This window comes from Nicotiana tomentosiformis, chromosome 1 (assembly GCF_000390325.3).
Source record: "Nicotiana tomentosiformis chromosome 1, ASM39032v3, whole genome shotgun sequence".
Classification (NCBI taxonomy): Eukaryota; Viridiplantae; Streptophyta; class Magnoliopsida; order Solanales; family Solanaceae; genus Nicotiana; species Nicotiana tomentosiformis.
This window is the reverse complement of record NC_090812.1, coordinates 113692897-113709173: the sequence shown is the minus strand read 5'-3', so window position 1 is coordinate 113709173 and position 16277 is coordinate 113692897. Positions and strand designations below refer to the sequence as shown.

The 16277-nt window shown below is 36.3% G+C and overlaps 1 protein-coding gene across 4 annotated transcripts; it reads right to left on the bottom strand.

Annotated features, from left to right (window-relative positions):
• Positions 1-4677: 4677 nt before the first annotated feature.
• On the bottom strand, positions 4678-8865 carry LOC104089245 (uncharacterized). 4 transcript variants are annotated; one of them, XM_070189977.1, is made up of 2 exons: positions 7752-8865; positions 4678-7199 (listed from the first exon to the last, which is right to left on the bottom strand). In XM_070189977.1, the coding sequence occupies exon 2, from the start codon at positions 6186-6188 to the stop codon at positions 5103-5105; it is 1086 nt and encodes a 361-aa protein (XP_070046078.1). In that variant the 5' UTR covers positions 6189-7199; positions 7752-8865; the 3' UTR covers positions 4678-5102. The 4 variants fall into 4 exon arrangements, with proteins under 4 accessions (XP_070046078.1, XP_009592389.1, XP_009592388.1 ...); XM_009594094.4 differs by having other exon boundaries at positions 4678-6188; XM_009594093.4 differs by having other exon boundaries at positions 4678-7993; positions 8654-8865.
• Between the last annotated feature and the right edge of the window lie 7412 nt (positions 8866-16277).

Sequence of the window (16277 nt, the reverse complement as noted above, 5' to 3'; positions counted from 1 at the left end):
CCAACCCAACTTATGTACACCCCTACTAAAAGGCGTTCTAGTGGGATCTTCACGGACAGAAAAAGATTACAGTCAGTTTGATAATGATAGATTGATATTGCTATATTTCTTTGTGAAAAATATGAATCGTGGTTTGAAGAAGAATTAAGTGTGTGCCACCCACATGATCCGAGTAATTACGATCACCAAATCCCAAAGGTTGTGTATGCATCTCCAAAGCTACGGGTAAAGGTCGCAAACAGTTAAGGGTGGAAAATGGGTTGTTTGGGCTAGTCAAGATGGGCTGCCTTATTAAATGGGTCATTGTCCAACCCTGCCCAAAGTTCACTTGGGTTAAGATGGGCTGAGTCAAGATGGACTAAACTGGGTTGTAACCCAACCCTCTCAAATTGACCCAAATATTTATAATATTCTCAACCTTTAAAACAAGCATATATAAAAATTAACTTATGTTTTGGAATAAATGTCAATTCGTGCCAAATAATTTCTTTCCTCAATTTCGATTTAGAATTTTATTTAATAGTTCTTCATCTTTTAATACTAACAAAAATCATAATAATAAAAAGCAGTAAAATTAGACATTCGTACCCACCCCCACCCTAAATAGAAATATTATTTAGAATACTTTCTTTTAATGTTGTAGATATACTATTTTCTTTTTCATTTCAACAAAATAAATATTTTATTTTTATGATGTAGAAAATTCTTTCATTTCAATAAAATAAGTATTTTTTTTCATGATGTAGAAAATATATTTTCTTTTTCATAAAATGAGTACTTTCTTTTCATGTTGTAGAAAAATTATTTTCTTTTGTTTCAACAAAAAGAGTACTTTCTTTTCATGATGTAGAAAAAGTATTTTCTTTTTATGTTGTCGATAGAATTTTTTTTTTCATTTCAACAAAATAATTTTTTTTATGATATAGAAACAGTATTTTTTTTTATTTCAATAAAATAAGTACTTTCTTTTTATGATATAGAAAAAGTATTTTCTTTTTCATAAAATGGGTACTTTCTTTTCATATTGGAGAAAAGGTATTTTCGCTTGTTTCAACAAAAAGAATACTTTCTTTTTATTATGTAGAAAAAGTATTTTCTTTTGTTTCAACAAAAAAGGTACTTTATTTTTAGCAAATATACCACTAAGTTGTTTGCCTAGTGGTGTTTTTATTAATAATCAAAATAAAATAACAATGAGTCTGGAGGTTTCACAAAATGAAAGTGCGTAAAAAATGAAAGTACATGAAACCTAATATCAAAGTCGTGTATAAAACACTCATTTGATAGTACAAAAAGAGCTAAGAACCATGATCATTGAAAAGGCCTATTTGCACATGACTCGCAAAACATTTTTAAATAGTTGTCTCTCATTGCTTTCGATTGTGGGCATTTGCTTTTGTTATCTTAAGGATTAGGCAGCTCCACCTGATCTCTTTAAAAGAAATATAAGCTTGACAAGGATTGTTTTATAAGCCGATTGCACGCAAAACCTTCCAAAATGCAAGTCCAGGTCAAGAGAATAATGGTGTTGTTGCAACTTTGACTCCTTGTTACGCGTTCATGCCTGCTCCTTCTTATTGTGATCCTTCTGTTGGTAGCTTCCTCATGCGTGGTAGATGTCCATTCTAGTTGGTAGCTCCTCCAAATATTACTAAAATGATCCGCATAAAGCTGAGAAGTCTCATGGGTAGTCATATCTGATCTGGGTAGTAGAAAGTAGTTGCGCATGTAATTGCTCATTGTGACTTGATGTGCTCTGTTGGTATTACCTTGTGTGATCCTCAGGGAGTGGTAGATGCAAAGGAGTTTGCATTTTATAGTATAATCTTCCCCGTTTCCATTATCCTAGGCATGTATGTGGATCCAAATGTTAAGGCTAATGTGCAGCCTTCTATTTATCTTATGCTAAGGAGTATTTTCTTTTCATGATGTAGAAAAAATATTTTTTTTCATAAAATGAGTACTTTCTTTTCATGTTGTAGAAAAAATATTTTCTTTTGTTTCAACAAAAAGAGTAATTTCTTTTCATAATGTTAAAATTTTTTTTTTTTTTTTTTAGAAAATGAGTACTTTCTTTTCGTGTTGTAGAAAAAGTATTTTCTTTCATTTAAATAAAATGAGTACTTTGTTTCTGAGGATATCAACAAAACATGGGAAAATTAAAAAATATTTCCAGAACATGGGTCAAGATAGAAACTCTAGCCCAAAACAACCCATTTGCAAAATCATTCTAGTCTAAAACCATTAAAGCTTGGGCGGGTCAAATGGGCTTGTTTATTTTGCCACCCCTACAAACAGTCAAAGGTACTAAGCTGGGCCCTCACACCATGCTCTGTCATCTCTATACTCGTCCCACTGATTATTGGCTTTGATACCAGTTGTTGGGCTAAAACGGCTCAAAAATACTCTTAACATGCTGTGATATTATCCGATTTGAACCAAGCCTGCATGTTTTTTTTTCTTCCAAAACGCCTCACACCATAAAGAGTATTCAACTCTTTATAAGTAGCTTCTCTTTCCTTTCTACTTTTCATGTGGGACTTTGTTCACATACCCAACACGATTGAGGTTAGTGGCGATGGTTGGTACGGTTGTTGGCGGTTGAAGTGATGTTTGTGGTTGGCTGTGGTGGTTGTATGCTCGTGGCCACTGCCGTACGCAGAACTTTTACAAGCGGTGTAACATTTAATAAAGGGAAAAAATAAACTAATTAATATAATATAATATAATATAATTTATTGTCTACTTAATCAATTGCAATGAACTTTGGCTCTTTGGTTAAAAGAATTTTTGTTTGGAGGAAGTAAGGAGTTCAATTCTGTACAACCTCCACTCCCAAACAAAAAAGGCTCCAAAATTTGCCAAAATATAGAACCAGCAAGGACTCAAACACTAGACCTCAGAAGCTTCGTAAGGTGCTTCGCCAGTAAACCGAGAAGTATCTATTATCAAATGGTGTCACTCTTTAATTATTTACACGTTTTTGGCATATAATTCATATACCATATAGTAGAACGTGACACCCTTCATATAACATAAATTGGTGATGGTGGTAGTGCATTAAAGAATATTGGCGATAGTTATGTGGTTGTAATATATAGACTATAAATATCATCACCACATAAGTTTTTAAAAGTGAACATCTTAGTGGTCTCAAGGTCCCTTAGGGACATCAGATAAAATTGGAATGATATGGAGAAAATTAGCATAGTCAATGCGCACCATATCATGCACAAATTAAAAAAGAATATATTTAAAGATGCAATAAAATGTTTGAATAATTTAGACCTATTAAGAACAATTAACTTAGTTTAAGAGAAGGAAGAAACAAAAAAAGCAATGCTCAAATGATTCATGGAACTAGGGATGTCAATCGATCGAGCCAAACGGTACCGAACCGATTATGAGGTTTATTTTAATAAAATCGTAGGTTTTTATATAAACTTTTAATCGTACCGAATAATAGGGTAGATTTTTAATTTTATTAAAATAAATCGAAAAAAATCGAACCGTATCGAATAAATTTATATATGAAAAATATATTTTATATACTAAGTTTTAAACTAACAAAAAGGTTTTTTTCTTGGGTTTTGGGATTATGAAAATGGTTACAAAGTGACCAATAATTAATATTCAAGGTCCCAACTTTCAAACATATTCTTCTACTCATATCTAAACTAAATTAGTTCTAACATCTTGAGTAGCAAGCGACTAGATATTCCAACGATTTTCGGTAGCAAGCCACGATGTATTGGATATATCTTTCCTCTTGTATAATATAGGTTTCTTTTATTGGATATTAATCTTTGATTAAGCTCTATTCTTGAGTATAAATTTATATATCCACTCGTATGATTTATATTTCTCACGTCTTTGCTTAATTTGTTTTACACTACCATAGAACAGTGGGATGCATCTTTATTCTGGTTATCTTTCATGTTCCTTTGATCATCACTTTTAAAATAATAAAAATATCTAGCTAGAGAGTTTTACCAAACCCTATGCAAGTACACATTATTGCATTCTAACTTTAACTAGCGACTCTTGCATGACATTTTAAAAAAATATCGAAAAATTAACCGAATCACACCGATACCGACGAGAAACTGACATGATTGAGACGGTTTCGAAAAGTCTAATTTTGGTTATATGAAATAAAATAACCGAAAATTTGATATGGTACAAATTTTGTAAAATAACCGACCGAACCGAATGATTGACACCCTACTCATGACACTACTCCATCTTTAATACTTCCTCATGTTCTACCTTAATCATAAAAATAATTATTTAAATGTATCACTTAATTAATACTATATCAATTGGAACCGTTAGAGTAGTTGAAAAAGAAAACGTAATAAATGATTTATTTCTCTTAAACATCAAATATTTAATCGGTTTGGTCAAACCAATTTGAAACTGCAAGGATTACTCATTGATACCATGTTGTCATGTTAAATCACCATGGTGGTTTTGCTTGCACTTATACGAACCATTATTACTGAATATCCAATCCAATAATAATAAAGCTAAAGGTTAAACAAAAAGAGTTGCTAAGTTTATGAACACGGTAAAACACGCACTTGCAACTTCACTAAGCACTGTGATTTATCTTCTCTTTCAAGGCAAAAGATAATTAAAACATAAAGGAACCGACTGATTATATGGATAGGAAAGTGATAAGAATACAATAGGATGGAATATAAGTTAAACAATGTTTCAGAGTTGGGGAATTCAAAGACCAGATGGAAATTTACATTTCTGATGCTACGAACCCACAATCACAGGGAAACCGGCTGCAGCAACCTGTTTTCACCTTCAAATTATTATGCACACAACACCCCCCCCCCCCCCCAAAGCCCCACCCAAAAAAGAAAAGAAAAGAAAAGAAAAGCTACATTCATGCCAACACACAAAGACGGGCATATGGATAATTTCTTCTCCAGTCTCTGAAGCTCATCCATAACAAGTCTCTAAAATGCACACTGTCTTGCTGTAGCAAAGTGGACCACAAGAAAATTCTAATTGATCCAGTGTCGAACAGCAAATGGTACTTCCTGTACGATTCATTAGTTCAATCCATGAGCAGAGGTTGTAAGGTCCTATTGCTGATCTTCATCTGACCTCGATCGCATCAACCGCCTACGCCTTCTTGGATTTGTAGGTATGTCACCACTCATGTCACTCAATATGTTAAGATCACGCTCATCTTCATCCTCGTCATCGTCTTGTAGACCTAGCAGGTTTTCACCCCAAAGATAGCGGCGCCTAGATAAAGGTCCAGTGGACCGACGGTGCCTTGACAAAGCTCTTGACCTGCCATCTCTTGCTTCAGATATTGGGTCCATTGAACCAATCATCTGAAACAAGAAGAAGGTACTCAACCACCTGCTGTTTCCACCCGCGCCTCGTTCCCTTTCACCGGATAGCCTGTCTCCACTCTCAATCACATAATCTCCGAGCACGACGGCACCAGGCATGGCAGAGCGAACAGCACTGACAATGTCATCATACTCTCTTTGGTTTTCAAGCCGTCTCCAAGCTCGCTGTCTGGAAGGGTCAATATCAGCAGGGCGTACTGTCGGGTGAACTCTCCTAGCATGCCGACGCAATTCTCTGTAGTTACCAACGAATGAGCATGATTCACGAGAGCAACTTCTATGCTTCAAATTCAGATACTTTCTGGCTTCTTCCACTACTTTCCAGCCTAATACATCTCCACGGCACATAGGACACTTCAATTTCAATTTTGAGTCAGATGAGCCGTCAGCACTCGCTGTTTCTTGACTACTTCCCCATACAGTAACAGCACCTGAAGTTTGTACAGTACCTTCATGCATCTCCATGTGATTATCTCTGTTACTATTTCCATGAACAACAGAACGATCGCTTAAATTTCTCAACTGCTCATCGGGGTTCTCAACAGCAATGTCCAGGTTTCCCTGTGTCATAATAGGAGGACTGTCCCTATTTTCGGCTCTGAGTTTTTTGAAACGATCCAGGCAATTTGAATGCCGATAACTTGTATCACAAATGTATGACCGGCATCCCTTATCATGAGAGCTACAAATGAGAAGAACAGCATTGTGTGGATGATCCATGCATACAGGGCATGAAGCTTCATCCAATTCCTTGTAAAGGACATGCATATCTACATCATTTGAGATGCTTCGTTTCCTACTAGCCATCTACGTACACTATAAAGTGTTACTAAAAACAATGGAACCACCAGATTAATGCAACAGCAATAATGAAACAGGACACTTCGTAACATGACAGACAGAAAGCAAACCGTTTTGAATACCCCGACTCCTCATGTTATACGAAAATAATGAACGAGATTGTGCAAACTAATGAACTTATGAATAACAAACAAATTTACTTCGAGGCGAAGCAAACATAAAGTATTTATAAAGCTGCATGCTCTCTCCCTCTACATTTATTATAATTCTTCCGGCGGTGCTAGGAGAGTGGATTTGCACTATCCGAGGTTCTTATGCGCTATGCTTTCCCTTACTAGTAAAGGGGCTGCTAGTAGTAGCTTTGCTTAGGCAAGGGAGTTGCTCCTTTTCAGAGTGCATTTTCACCCTTGCACCACCATGTTATTATACTTTGACTAGGGGCCTTTGCTGTCTATAATTAGAGGTGGATGGCGTAGTCAGACTAAAGAAAAAACACTGCTGGAAATTGTTTAAAGCGTAGCTAACGAAAGGTGGAAGGAGACCCCAGAGAAAGAATCTTTATACAAGTTCGCGGCTGAGAGAAATACCACTACCCGCCTATTGAAGACATTCTCTTCCATATTAATAATCCAGACAATATTTATATTAACACACTCGCCATCACAACACACATCCACTGAAGAGAAAAAAGAAATAGCAGGGCACATGAATCCTTATACATGTTAAGAACTCGCGGACAATTCATGATCCCAGGCCAGCTACCAACAACCTCTTTTATGTTACCTCTGATACATTTTGGAGTTCCAAACCTGCGAGCACTCACTAACTTAACCACTCCTTCTAACAACTACATCTAGATAACAAACCAAGTTCTGGAAAATACATGGCCTATAGAGTCGGTACACTGTTCTGTAGTATGAGAACTTAACATCTTTGGCAGTAATATTCTCTAAACTGAAGGTAAGAATAGGAAGCCACAATATGATAAACATAACCAATATATTAAATTTTTTGAACCTGCAACAGAAACAAAGGTAGTACATCCACAATGTCTTAACTGAGTTTGAGTATAAGATCATCGACCAATCCATGCAAGTCAAATGTACTAGTGGGTAGTATGATTTACACGAAAAACTATTTGATTCGTTCTCCGGTGTTTGGAGGACGCTAGCCAATACAGAAAGTTCTCTCATGCATGCCGAAATGTATATGTAGTGCATTATTGTCTATCTTAGCAAAAGTATTCAGTATATTCAGCTCTGCCATCTATTCTATAGGACTAATGTTTTCCCATCTCCTTATTTTCTTTTCTTGCTTGGAAAATAGAGTGCATAATCATTTCGGCTTCCTACATGATTATGTTGTCAGGCCATTTCCCACAAATCAGTAACCTCTCAGAAAATTTACAATTTTGCATTGGGAGAAGAACCTAAACAAAAAGGAGTGTGCACTGATATGCATGTGTGCTAGCAAATGAAGGGATAGATATTAAAGAATTTATCATGAGGCAGTTGAACACATAATAAACAAACATTACCCACATCTACGACTTCGGGCAAGCATACTCACCAAGAAATACACCAAGTCTCTTCTCTACACTGGTTCTTCTGAAACTTGCAACTTTGGTCAGTATTACTGAACGAATTACTATACAATCCTTATGCCACTCTAGAATGCAATTAATGGCAAAACTTCACGAGCCGTATTTATTTTCAACGTTGTACAGTCCTAGACATCTGGAAGCAATAAGTGTTGAATACAATGCAGTACTAGTCTAAATCTTAGCCACAGTCAGCCATGAGTCCTAAAACCTGCAGTTAAGTATGAAAAAGATGATGGTAATGTGCACGATGTTCTTGTACAATACAAAGCAAGAAGAAAATGTCTAGCAGGATTCAAATTAAAAGATGATTGAGATGTGCAAATTAGGAATAAGGGAGGTAATTTAGTCAAATTTGAAACAAAACCCACCATCTAAAACCCCAAAAATGACAAATAAAATATACCATGTTAATAACACCCCCCCACCCCCACCCCACCCCACCCAAAGATCAAATTTTGTAGCAATATTAGCAAATCAAGATAACATATTCCACGTTGATCCATTAATTTTGCAAATAGAACATAATATTGTAAATTTTTAACCAAAAGCCCAATAGAAACACAGTCTAAAAGGAAATCCAACTCCAACCAGATGATATTATTGTTAATTGCAGATGAATAAATTAACAAAGAGACACCCAAATATTACAATTCAACAATATCATAGTCCTGAAAAGTCAAAATACCATTAGATCAAAAAGATTGTGACTTTATAGGTATAGCGATCATTACAAAGAAGCAGATACATGTAGATCTGCATATAACCACAAGGGTATACCATATAGGATCACAAAGATCAAATTAAGGCATGGAAAAACAAAATCCCCAAAATATAAGTAATTGGGAAATTAAAGGGTGCACGAAATTACAATCCAAGATGAAATTGGAATAGGTCCAGCATTTGTCCTTACGAGATTGATTGTTGATTTTGCTTCAATTCAATAATTAATGGAAAAAAATACAAACTTTTGTCTGAAAATTATGAGAGGCGTCCAGTGAAAGAAGGTTGAAGATATAAAGAAAAAGTTGCAGTTGATACCCAACCGCTCTATATACGAAGACAGAAAAAAATGAAAAATCTTTTTTTTTAAAAGAGTATAAATATCTTGAAAATATAATAAGCATACGATGATAAGGGTCATGAAAACGGAAATTTAAAGAGAGAAAAGGTACAAACGCTCTTTGCATGTAAGCTATTGTCGGCGTGTACGTTGTCCAAACTTCAAAGTGCTTTGATTGGAGTATTTCGAATGCTCACGAGGATAGTAATTTGTGTTTAGGTCAAATTATTTGAACATGTTTATGCCAATATTATAAATACAATTTTTGGTTAAACAATGTTTTGAGAGGTGTTTTTGTGTTTACCCGTAAAATTGTACAATTGAATTTGTAGTGTGGTTTATAGATATGTGAATTAAATTAATCAGCCAAAATAAAATAACGAAGAGCAAAAGCGAGTAAAATAAGAATAATTGAGGAAAAGAGTCCAGTGTTTTAAAAGGCGTGGGCGTAAGGCGATGCGTTTTACATATGCCTCAGCGGGGCATAAGCCCCATAAGTATTTAGTTTTTAATATTTTATAAAATAATATAATGACAGTAAATATTTATAAACAGGTAAAATTGCATAAATATTGAAGAAAACTATATATATGTGTGCTCCATCCCCATAAAAAACTAATCAAAACAATCTATTATACGTTACTTATAAGCACAAGTAATTTGAGTCAAAGAATAAAGTTTTCTATATGGAGGAACAAAAAGGATTATTAACCTGAAATTTGAACTTTAAATTTGTTGCTATGAAGAAGAATGTAGTTCTCTTTGTATTTGTAAAAAAAATTAAATATTCGTTGCTTTTGAAAAATATTAGCAGACTAGCGAACAAGATAAAAAATTGGGAAAACCATGAATTAGGGCTTAAATCAATAAAAAAGGTCTTTACTTTTAAATTTAATACTTTTGAGTTCCTTTTTAAACCTTTTGAGTAATTACCAAACTGACTTTTGAGAATTTGGGTATTATATGAAGAACTAATTCAACAAATTTTGTTTTAATTTGAAAAAGTCTCTGGGCTTACTCCTTACTAAAAAAAATGCGCCCCGAATGCCCGGGCATACGCCCCAAATTGCGGTCCCACACCATCGCCCCAGGGCATTTTTGGTACGCCTCGCCCCGGGGCTCGCCCCAGAAACGCCTTTTAAAATAGAGGAAAAGACAAGTCTGGCCTTGAATTGAACTTCTCCGTAAACAAAAACAATACTGAGAATTAAATATTAGCAAAATAAAATTTTGCAGAATAAGAGAGTAGTATTAGCCTTTTTCATACAAGTGTTTCGTGTCCTTTAATGAGTACAAATTTCTCTATTTATAGCTAAATTAGAGGAGACAAGATCCCCAAATCATGCTCCTCTTTAAGGCGGATAAAACCCCATCTTGATAGCTGCATAACGATTGAGAGTAAATGCTATAATTCTCTGTAACAACTACTCTTTTAATGTTGTCTTCTTCAACCGGTACCTTGCTTTCAAATTTTCCTCTCCGACTTTCATGCCTTCGGAGATTATACAACACCGATCACATGTTAATATCCGTTATTAGGTATTTGCTGACTCATCTCCTACACGTCTTTATTACCACATGCCAACTCGACGAACATCCACCTGTCATCTGTTAATTTTACTCAATACATATAGTCCCCCTACTTTTCGGTGACTCAACTTAATGTGACCAGGAAGTAGATAAGACCTTCTCTTTTCTTGGTGAGAAAGTTCTTGAATGGTTTCTGACCCATGAAAGGACGCACGCCTCTTTGTATTTAATGAGCCGAACACGTTTTAGCCAGTGATTCGACAAGTATTTTTGCCAGTTACATACGTAATGATGGCCTTGCATTGTGCCACCTATAAAGTTCTCCCCTTTTCACCACTTTCACTTTTACAAACTTTCTTCTGCAGTCTTCCCAAAGCTTTCCTACAACTCCTCTTTTTTCAATAAAATTTGCACTTTTCATCACCATGGCCGTGCTTCCTCCAGTTAAATAGGGACTGCACCGGTGGCGACCCATCCAAGAAGAATAAGCCTAATAAATTTGATGTCGGACCTCCCTATACAAATACTATCATTCCTTTTCAGAGGTCTTTTGAAAAGGATCTTCATCTTCAAAAGAAATCTTCTGATCCTGATAACGACAGAAATAGAGTTGTTGGTGAGTATCCATCTTTTATTCGTCCGGCCAGTATTCATGTTGTAAAAGAAGATTGTGACTGGAAGAATATTGAGGTTTAGCACCTTGTGAAGTGGAGAGGATTACATTTGGCAGACCAGGGTATGTTATGTTTACATATACCCTCTTGCTTTATGACTTGACAAGGAAATAAACCCTATTATTTTGGAGTTCTGCTGGAATTACCAAGTTTGTTTGGCTCAAGTGGGATCAGCAACACGGCGCATGGTGGCTTGCCTCTGATACTTATATTCCTAGGCTTAAGAAAACCTTATTCTTGTACATATGATTAACCTCTACGCCCCTAAAAGTTTCCATAGAGGCGTGATCAAACTCAGTAAATGCGGTCATCATACATCGTTACTAGTGTTGATGACGACAACGACCGTGGTTCGATGGAGAGGTTTATTTTTGTCGCTCCCGGGAATATTTTACCGGCATCAACATCTCCCATCCCCTAAGTTTAGAACTATACTCGTAAACTTTCTTAAATATCCCTCTTTTACTATTTTGAAAGTATTTTCTCTTTTAATTAAAATTTTCTTTCTTCTATTTCAGCCACCCTCTGGGTTCCTCCCGCAGTTGAGAACCTGACCCAATGGGTATAGAAAATTTTGGATACTTCCACACCGGATTCCCGTATGTGAAAGAAAATCTCAATTGGGAAGAACTCGAAGGGGAAGAACTATGGTGAGGAAAAAACAACTTCCCCTCTTCTTTCTTAACTTTTATCTCCGTAAAATAGTTAATGATTGACTTCGTAACATGTCAGGCCTTCCAAAGGGATCTTCTGTTTGTCCCACTGTCAAGGTTTCACATGACCCGAAGGTGGCACAACAACGAATTCAAGAAGCCCTTGACCGGAAGAGTGCTCGTGATGCCGCTCTTGCTTCCGGTGAAGGCGCATATTCCCCGAGTCCCCAACTCAAGGGGAAAAACAAAAAAAGAAAGCATACCTCTAAAACAGAGGCCAAGGAGAAGCCACCAATTTTGGAAGAGGACCTGGAAGAACCAACCACAATAGTTCTTGACGAAGATGAGACCGAGGATGATAATGAAACGGTTTCTCTTCAGAGAAGAAGAAAGAACAAGAAGAAGAAAAAGAAAAAGAAAAATAACTCCCACAGCTCAACCAGGGTACGTAGAAGGACTCTTTCAAGAGTTCGAATTGGTTGAGAATGCTGAATCCTGTTTCTGGGCTCCGGTTATCGCTTCCGGTCAGAAGGTATCTACTTTTGATCCTCCTGCAACTTCTGCTCCAATATCAGCCCCTGCTTTGCTACCGGTCCCAGTTGAACAAGTGCAAGACGATTATTCCCCCCGATTACCTGATTAAGGGAACATAGAAAATGCCTTCCAGATATCTATCCGGAACCCTAACGGTATACACAATGTTATTTTTTAAATTTTGGATGAATGCCACTTGCTCTCCAAATCGGTTGGGGTAGCCAACTACTTGAAGCCTCTAGCTTCAGATAAATATTGGTGAAAAATGGACAGTCTTTCTGTTGAATGTTTAATCAACAACAATATGCATCTAGCTGCTGAGGTATCATTTCATACTTTTCTCCTCCCTTTATACTTGTTAACCACCATCTTTGATAACATTAAAATTTGACTTTACATGCTAACCTCCTTACTTATGAGGGCTTACAAAAGATGATAATTGATAAAGATGCACTTAAGGCTGAGAGGGATCAACTTGTTGAATGCCTATCAGTACTAGAGGCAAGACTTGCTCACATAGGTGAACTCGAAGCCCGGTTAGAGCAAACTAAGCAAGAAAATATGGCCCATAGCTAAGAGGCTACTCAGTTGCATGATGAGCTTGCTGAATTGAAGATCGAGTGGGAAGAGCTGCAGGATGCCATAAATTTGGCGGTTGAATATGAGTCTGCTTCCATAGAAAGAATCAAAACCTTGGAAGCTAACTTATGTTTTAAAACCGAGGAAGCTTCTATGGCTGAAGAAAAGAGGGCAAGAATGGAGGAGGGACTCCGGAAGGTCATGAAACAAAACCGTGAACATGCTAAGACCAACACCAACTCTTTCGGGGCCCGTGGCATCTTGAAGGTTGATAACGAGCGGTTGCAGTCGAATTCCAAAGACTCCAAGCCAAACTACGAGATTAAGAAGATTCTTTCCTGCTTGAGAAAACTCATGCAGTTTATCAGATAAGGAGAAAAACTTTGGAGGATGCCAAATATTGATAACTGCATCGCTGAAGCCCTTGCCTTAGAGACAACTGTCTTTGATAATATTCCTGCCTGGCCCACTACTTCAAGCTGCTCTAGCACTTGCTCTAGATCCTCAAAAACTGAGGAAGAAATTGAAGATGATGATGAATATAAGGGCGAAGATGCTAAACCCGATGTTGAGCAACCTTCATCTTCAAAAGATGCAGTGGAGACTAATCTATTTTTTGTTTTTTTTCCTATCCCTTGCAATTATCCCGGAACCTCTATTAGGTCTGAGGTTTCACAATAAAAGATATCCTTTATGAACCTTTATTTTTTTATTGATAAAGTCCGAGTATTTTTACATCCGGTTAACTTTAATATCGGATATTCATATTTTCGATTTATAACCTTTAATTGTGAAGGTTTCATAAGAGAGGGCCCTTATGTTTATTTCGGCACTTGCATTTGAAGTTTAAGTAACATTCAAATTTAAAGAAAAACCATGCCATTTGGACAAGAAATAAGATATAAAATAAAAGAACTTTTATTTATTCCTTCTATTTCCAAAAGTACATTTACATAACCCAAAACATTTGTACATTCGCTTAAGTAAATAAAACTACCAATACATATGACTAAGTTGTATTTTTATATCTACATGGATGGACATACAGTCCCCGATCTTGACTCAAATTCTTTCATAACAACTGAACTTTTAAGTTAAAGTTATATTCTCGGTTCTAGCAGTCCCCGGTATCATTGACACTTTTAGTGCTCTGATATACAGTAGTTCCCCTCAGTGTTCAGATGCAAAATATGAGAATTCGAACACTGGAGTTCCTGTTGCTATCGACAATCCTTCTTCGGATTACGCTTTATGTTGTTGTCTCATTAAAAAATTTCCAGAAAAAGCAATTTGGGATAAAAACTGGACGAATAAAAAAAGAGTGCAATGCGCACTTTCAGTAAAATCAAGGATCTTCAATAGTCGTACCTTTTGAGGTGAGTCACGTTCCAATTTCTTGGTAATTTTACTCCATCCTGACTTTCCAGTTTATATGAACCTTTACCGGTTATAGCTGAAATCTAGTAGGGTCCTTCTCAGGTCGGTCTTGTAAGGCCCCGGAAAATTTCTCTAATGATTTTATATTTTAATGTACGCCAACGGTATTTGGGAATAACGTGTTAGAGTATTAAAGGAGACCTATGGGATAAGACAACATTATTTTGAAATGAAAATTATATGTTTAAGGTGTGTTCAAACATACTAAAGAGTTTTGTGAATGGAAAGAATTCGTGTGGAACAAGTAGGATACATTAAGTGGAAAGGATGTCTCAATTCGCACAAGATCCTACTTCAAACGTATGCGGATACCAAAGTATAATGACTTATGAGGTGATCTACCTATCAAATTAAAGCTCTTTGAGTCTAGTTTCTAACACTTCAAACTGTTCTTCATTCGGTCATTCCTACAAAACGTTATGATCAAATACCCAAAGGCTGGCCTCTAGCTCGCTACAGAGCTCGCGAGGCCAAGTGTAAGACCAGGCTTTAGCATGGCGAGGCCAGGTGTAAGACCAGGCTTTAGACTGGCGAGGCCAGGTATAATACCAGGCGTTAGACTGGCGAGGTCAGGCCTGTAGTGCGCTAAGACCAGGCTTTAGCCTGGCGAAGCCAGTCCTGTAGCGCGCTAAGACCGGGCTTTAGCCTAGCGAGGCCAGGTCTGTAGCCTGGTCCGGAATTTCAGAGTATCCATTCTTCTATTGTTATAACTCGACCAAACTTCGATAAATAATCCTTGAAGCGCATTTTGGAGCAAAAATCTGATATTTTTAGAGAGAAGTGAGAGTGTTCTAGATAGAGGAAGAAGCTCAAGTGCTTTGTTCATCAATATCTTGTCCAAGCCTTGAAATCCAACAAGAAATCCCTCAAGTTCTTCATCTAGGAGATTGGGATTGCTAAAATTTTCGGAACATTGTAGTAATTTAAGGAAAGCTCAAAGCAAGGTATGTTGGCTAAACTTTCTCTCTTGGAATTGAATTCCATGATGTTCCTGTAAGTTCCAAGTATGTTTGTCTCAAGTTCCTTATTCTATGTTCCGAGTTGTTCCCAATAAATTCGATTATCCCGAATAAGCAAAGTGATAAGAATTGTGTAATCAAAACTTGTCCCAAATGTTCCTATCACATTATTTTACCCTTTGGTAATGTGTTCAAGAATGATATGTGTATTAAAATACTATGTCTTTGAGTCGTGTTCCAAATGAAGGTTATGAGGTCATATTGTGTGAGAAAATTTTAATATTCCTAAAACTTTTAATTGCTCATAGGTGTACCTGAAGTATTGATTTGTAAATGTCTTATTGTTGATAATCTATAAAGATGGTTGGAAGTGAAATAAGTGAATTGGGGATATAGAGTGTGGCCAATGTGCCAAGAATTTAAGTTATGATTGTGGCTAGTAGTGCAAATAATTTGAGAGGATGTGATAAAGAATATGAAATGAGACACGACTCAATTGTTTAAAAAGGACTTCGAAAATAGAATTGCCTAAAAGCTTTTGTACTCAATTCATGCCCATAAGTGGCTGCTTTAGCTAATGCTTTGCTTTATAAATATATTCAGGGTGATTTGAGTTCTATATACTCATGTGTTGAAATTGTACATTGTCATTTCTAGGGAAGAGTATTGCAAGAATAAATGGTGTATTGATTGTTTATGATTTTGATGTGTGTTTCAATTGCTGGTTGGTATGCCTCATTCTTTGGGAAGAAACCATTTGTGTTTGAAGTTTCCATTTCAAATGGATTTGAAGTATATGATTTCTGAAATATTCTACATGTTGATATTTGATGGTGATCTTTGAAATTGAAAGGGGTAAAAGTGTGGAATATGAAATACGACCATTGTGCCATGAAAGAAGAATCGTGTGTATGACCAAGAGAGCCAATGAAATAATAATGGTTGTAAGTGGTTGACAATACGGATTACGTGATATAGGGCGTGAAAGGTTATGAGATGTACGTATTTGTACTTTTGTTTCGAATGTGTTATAAGCCCCTACGTCCTTGCGAGTAAAGGCTATGAT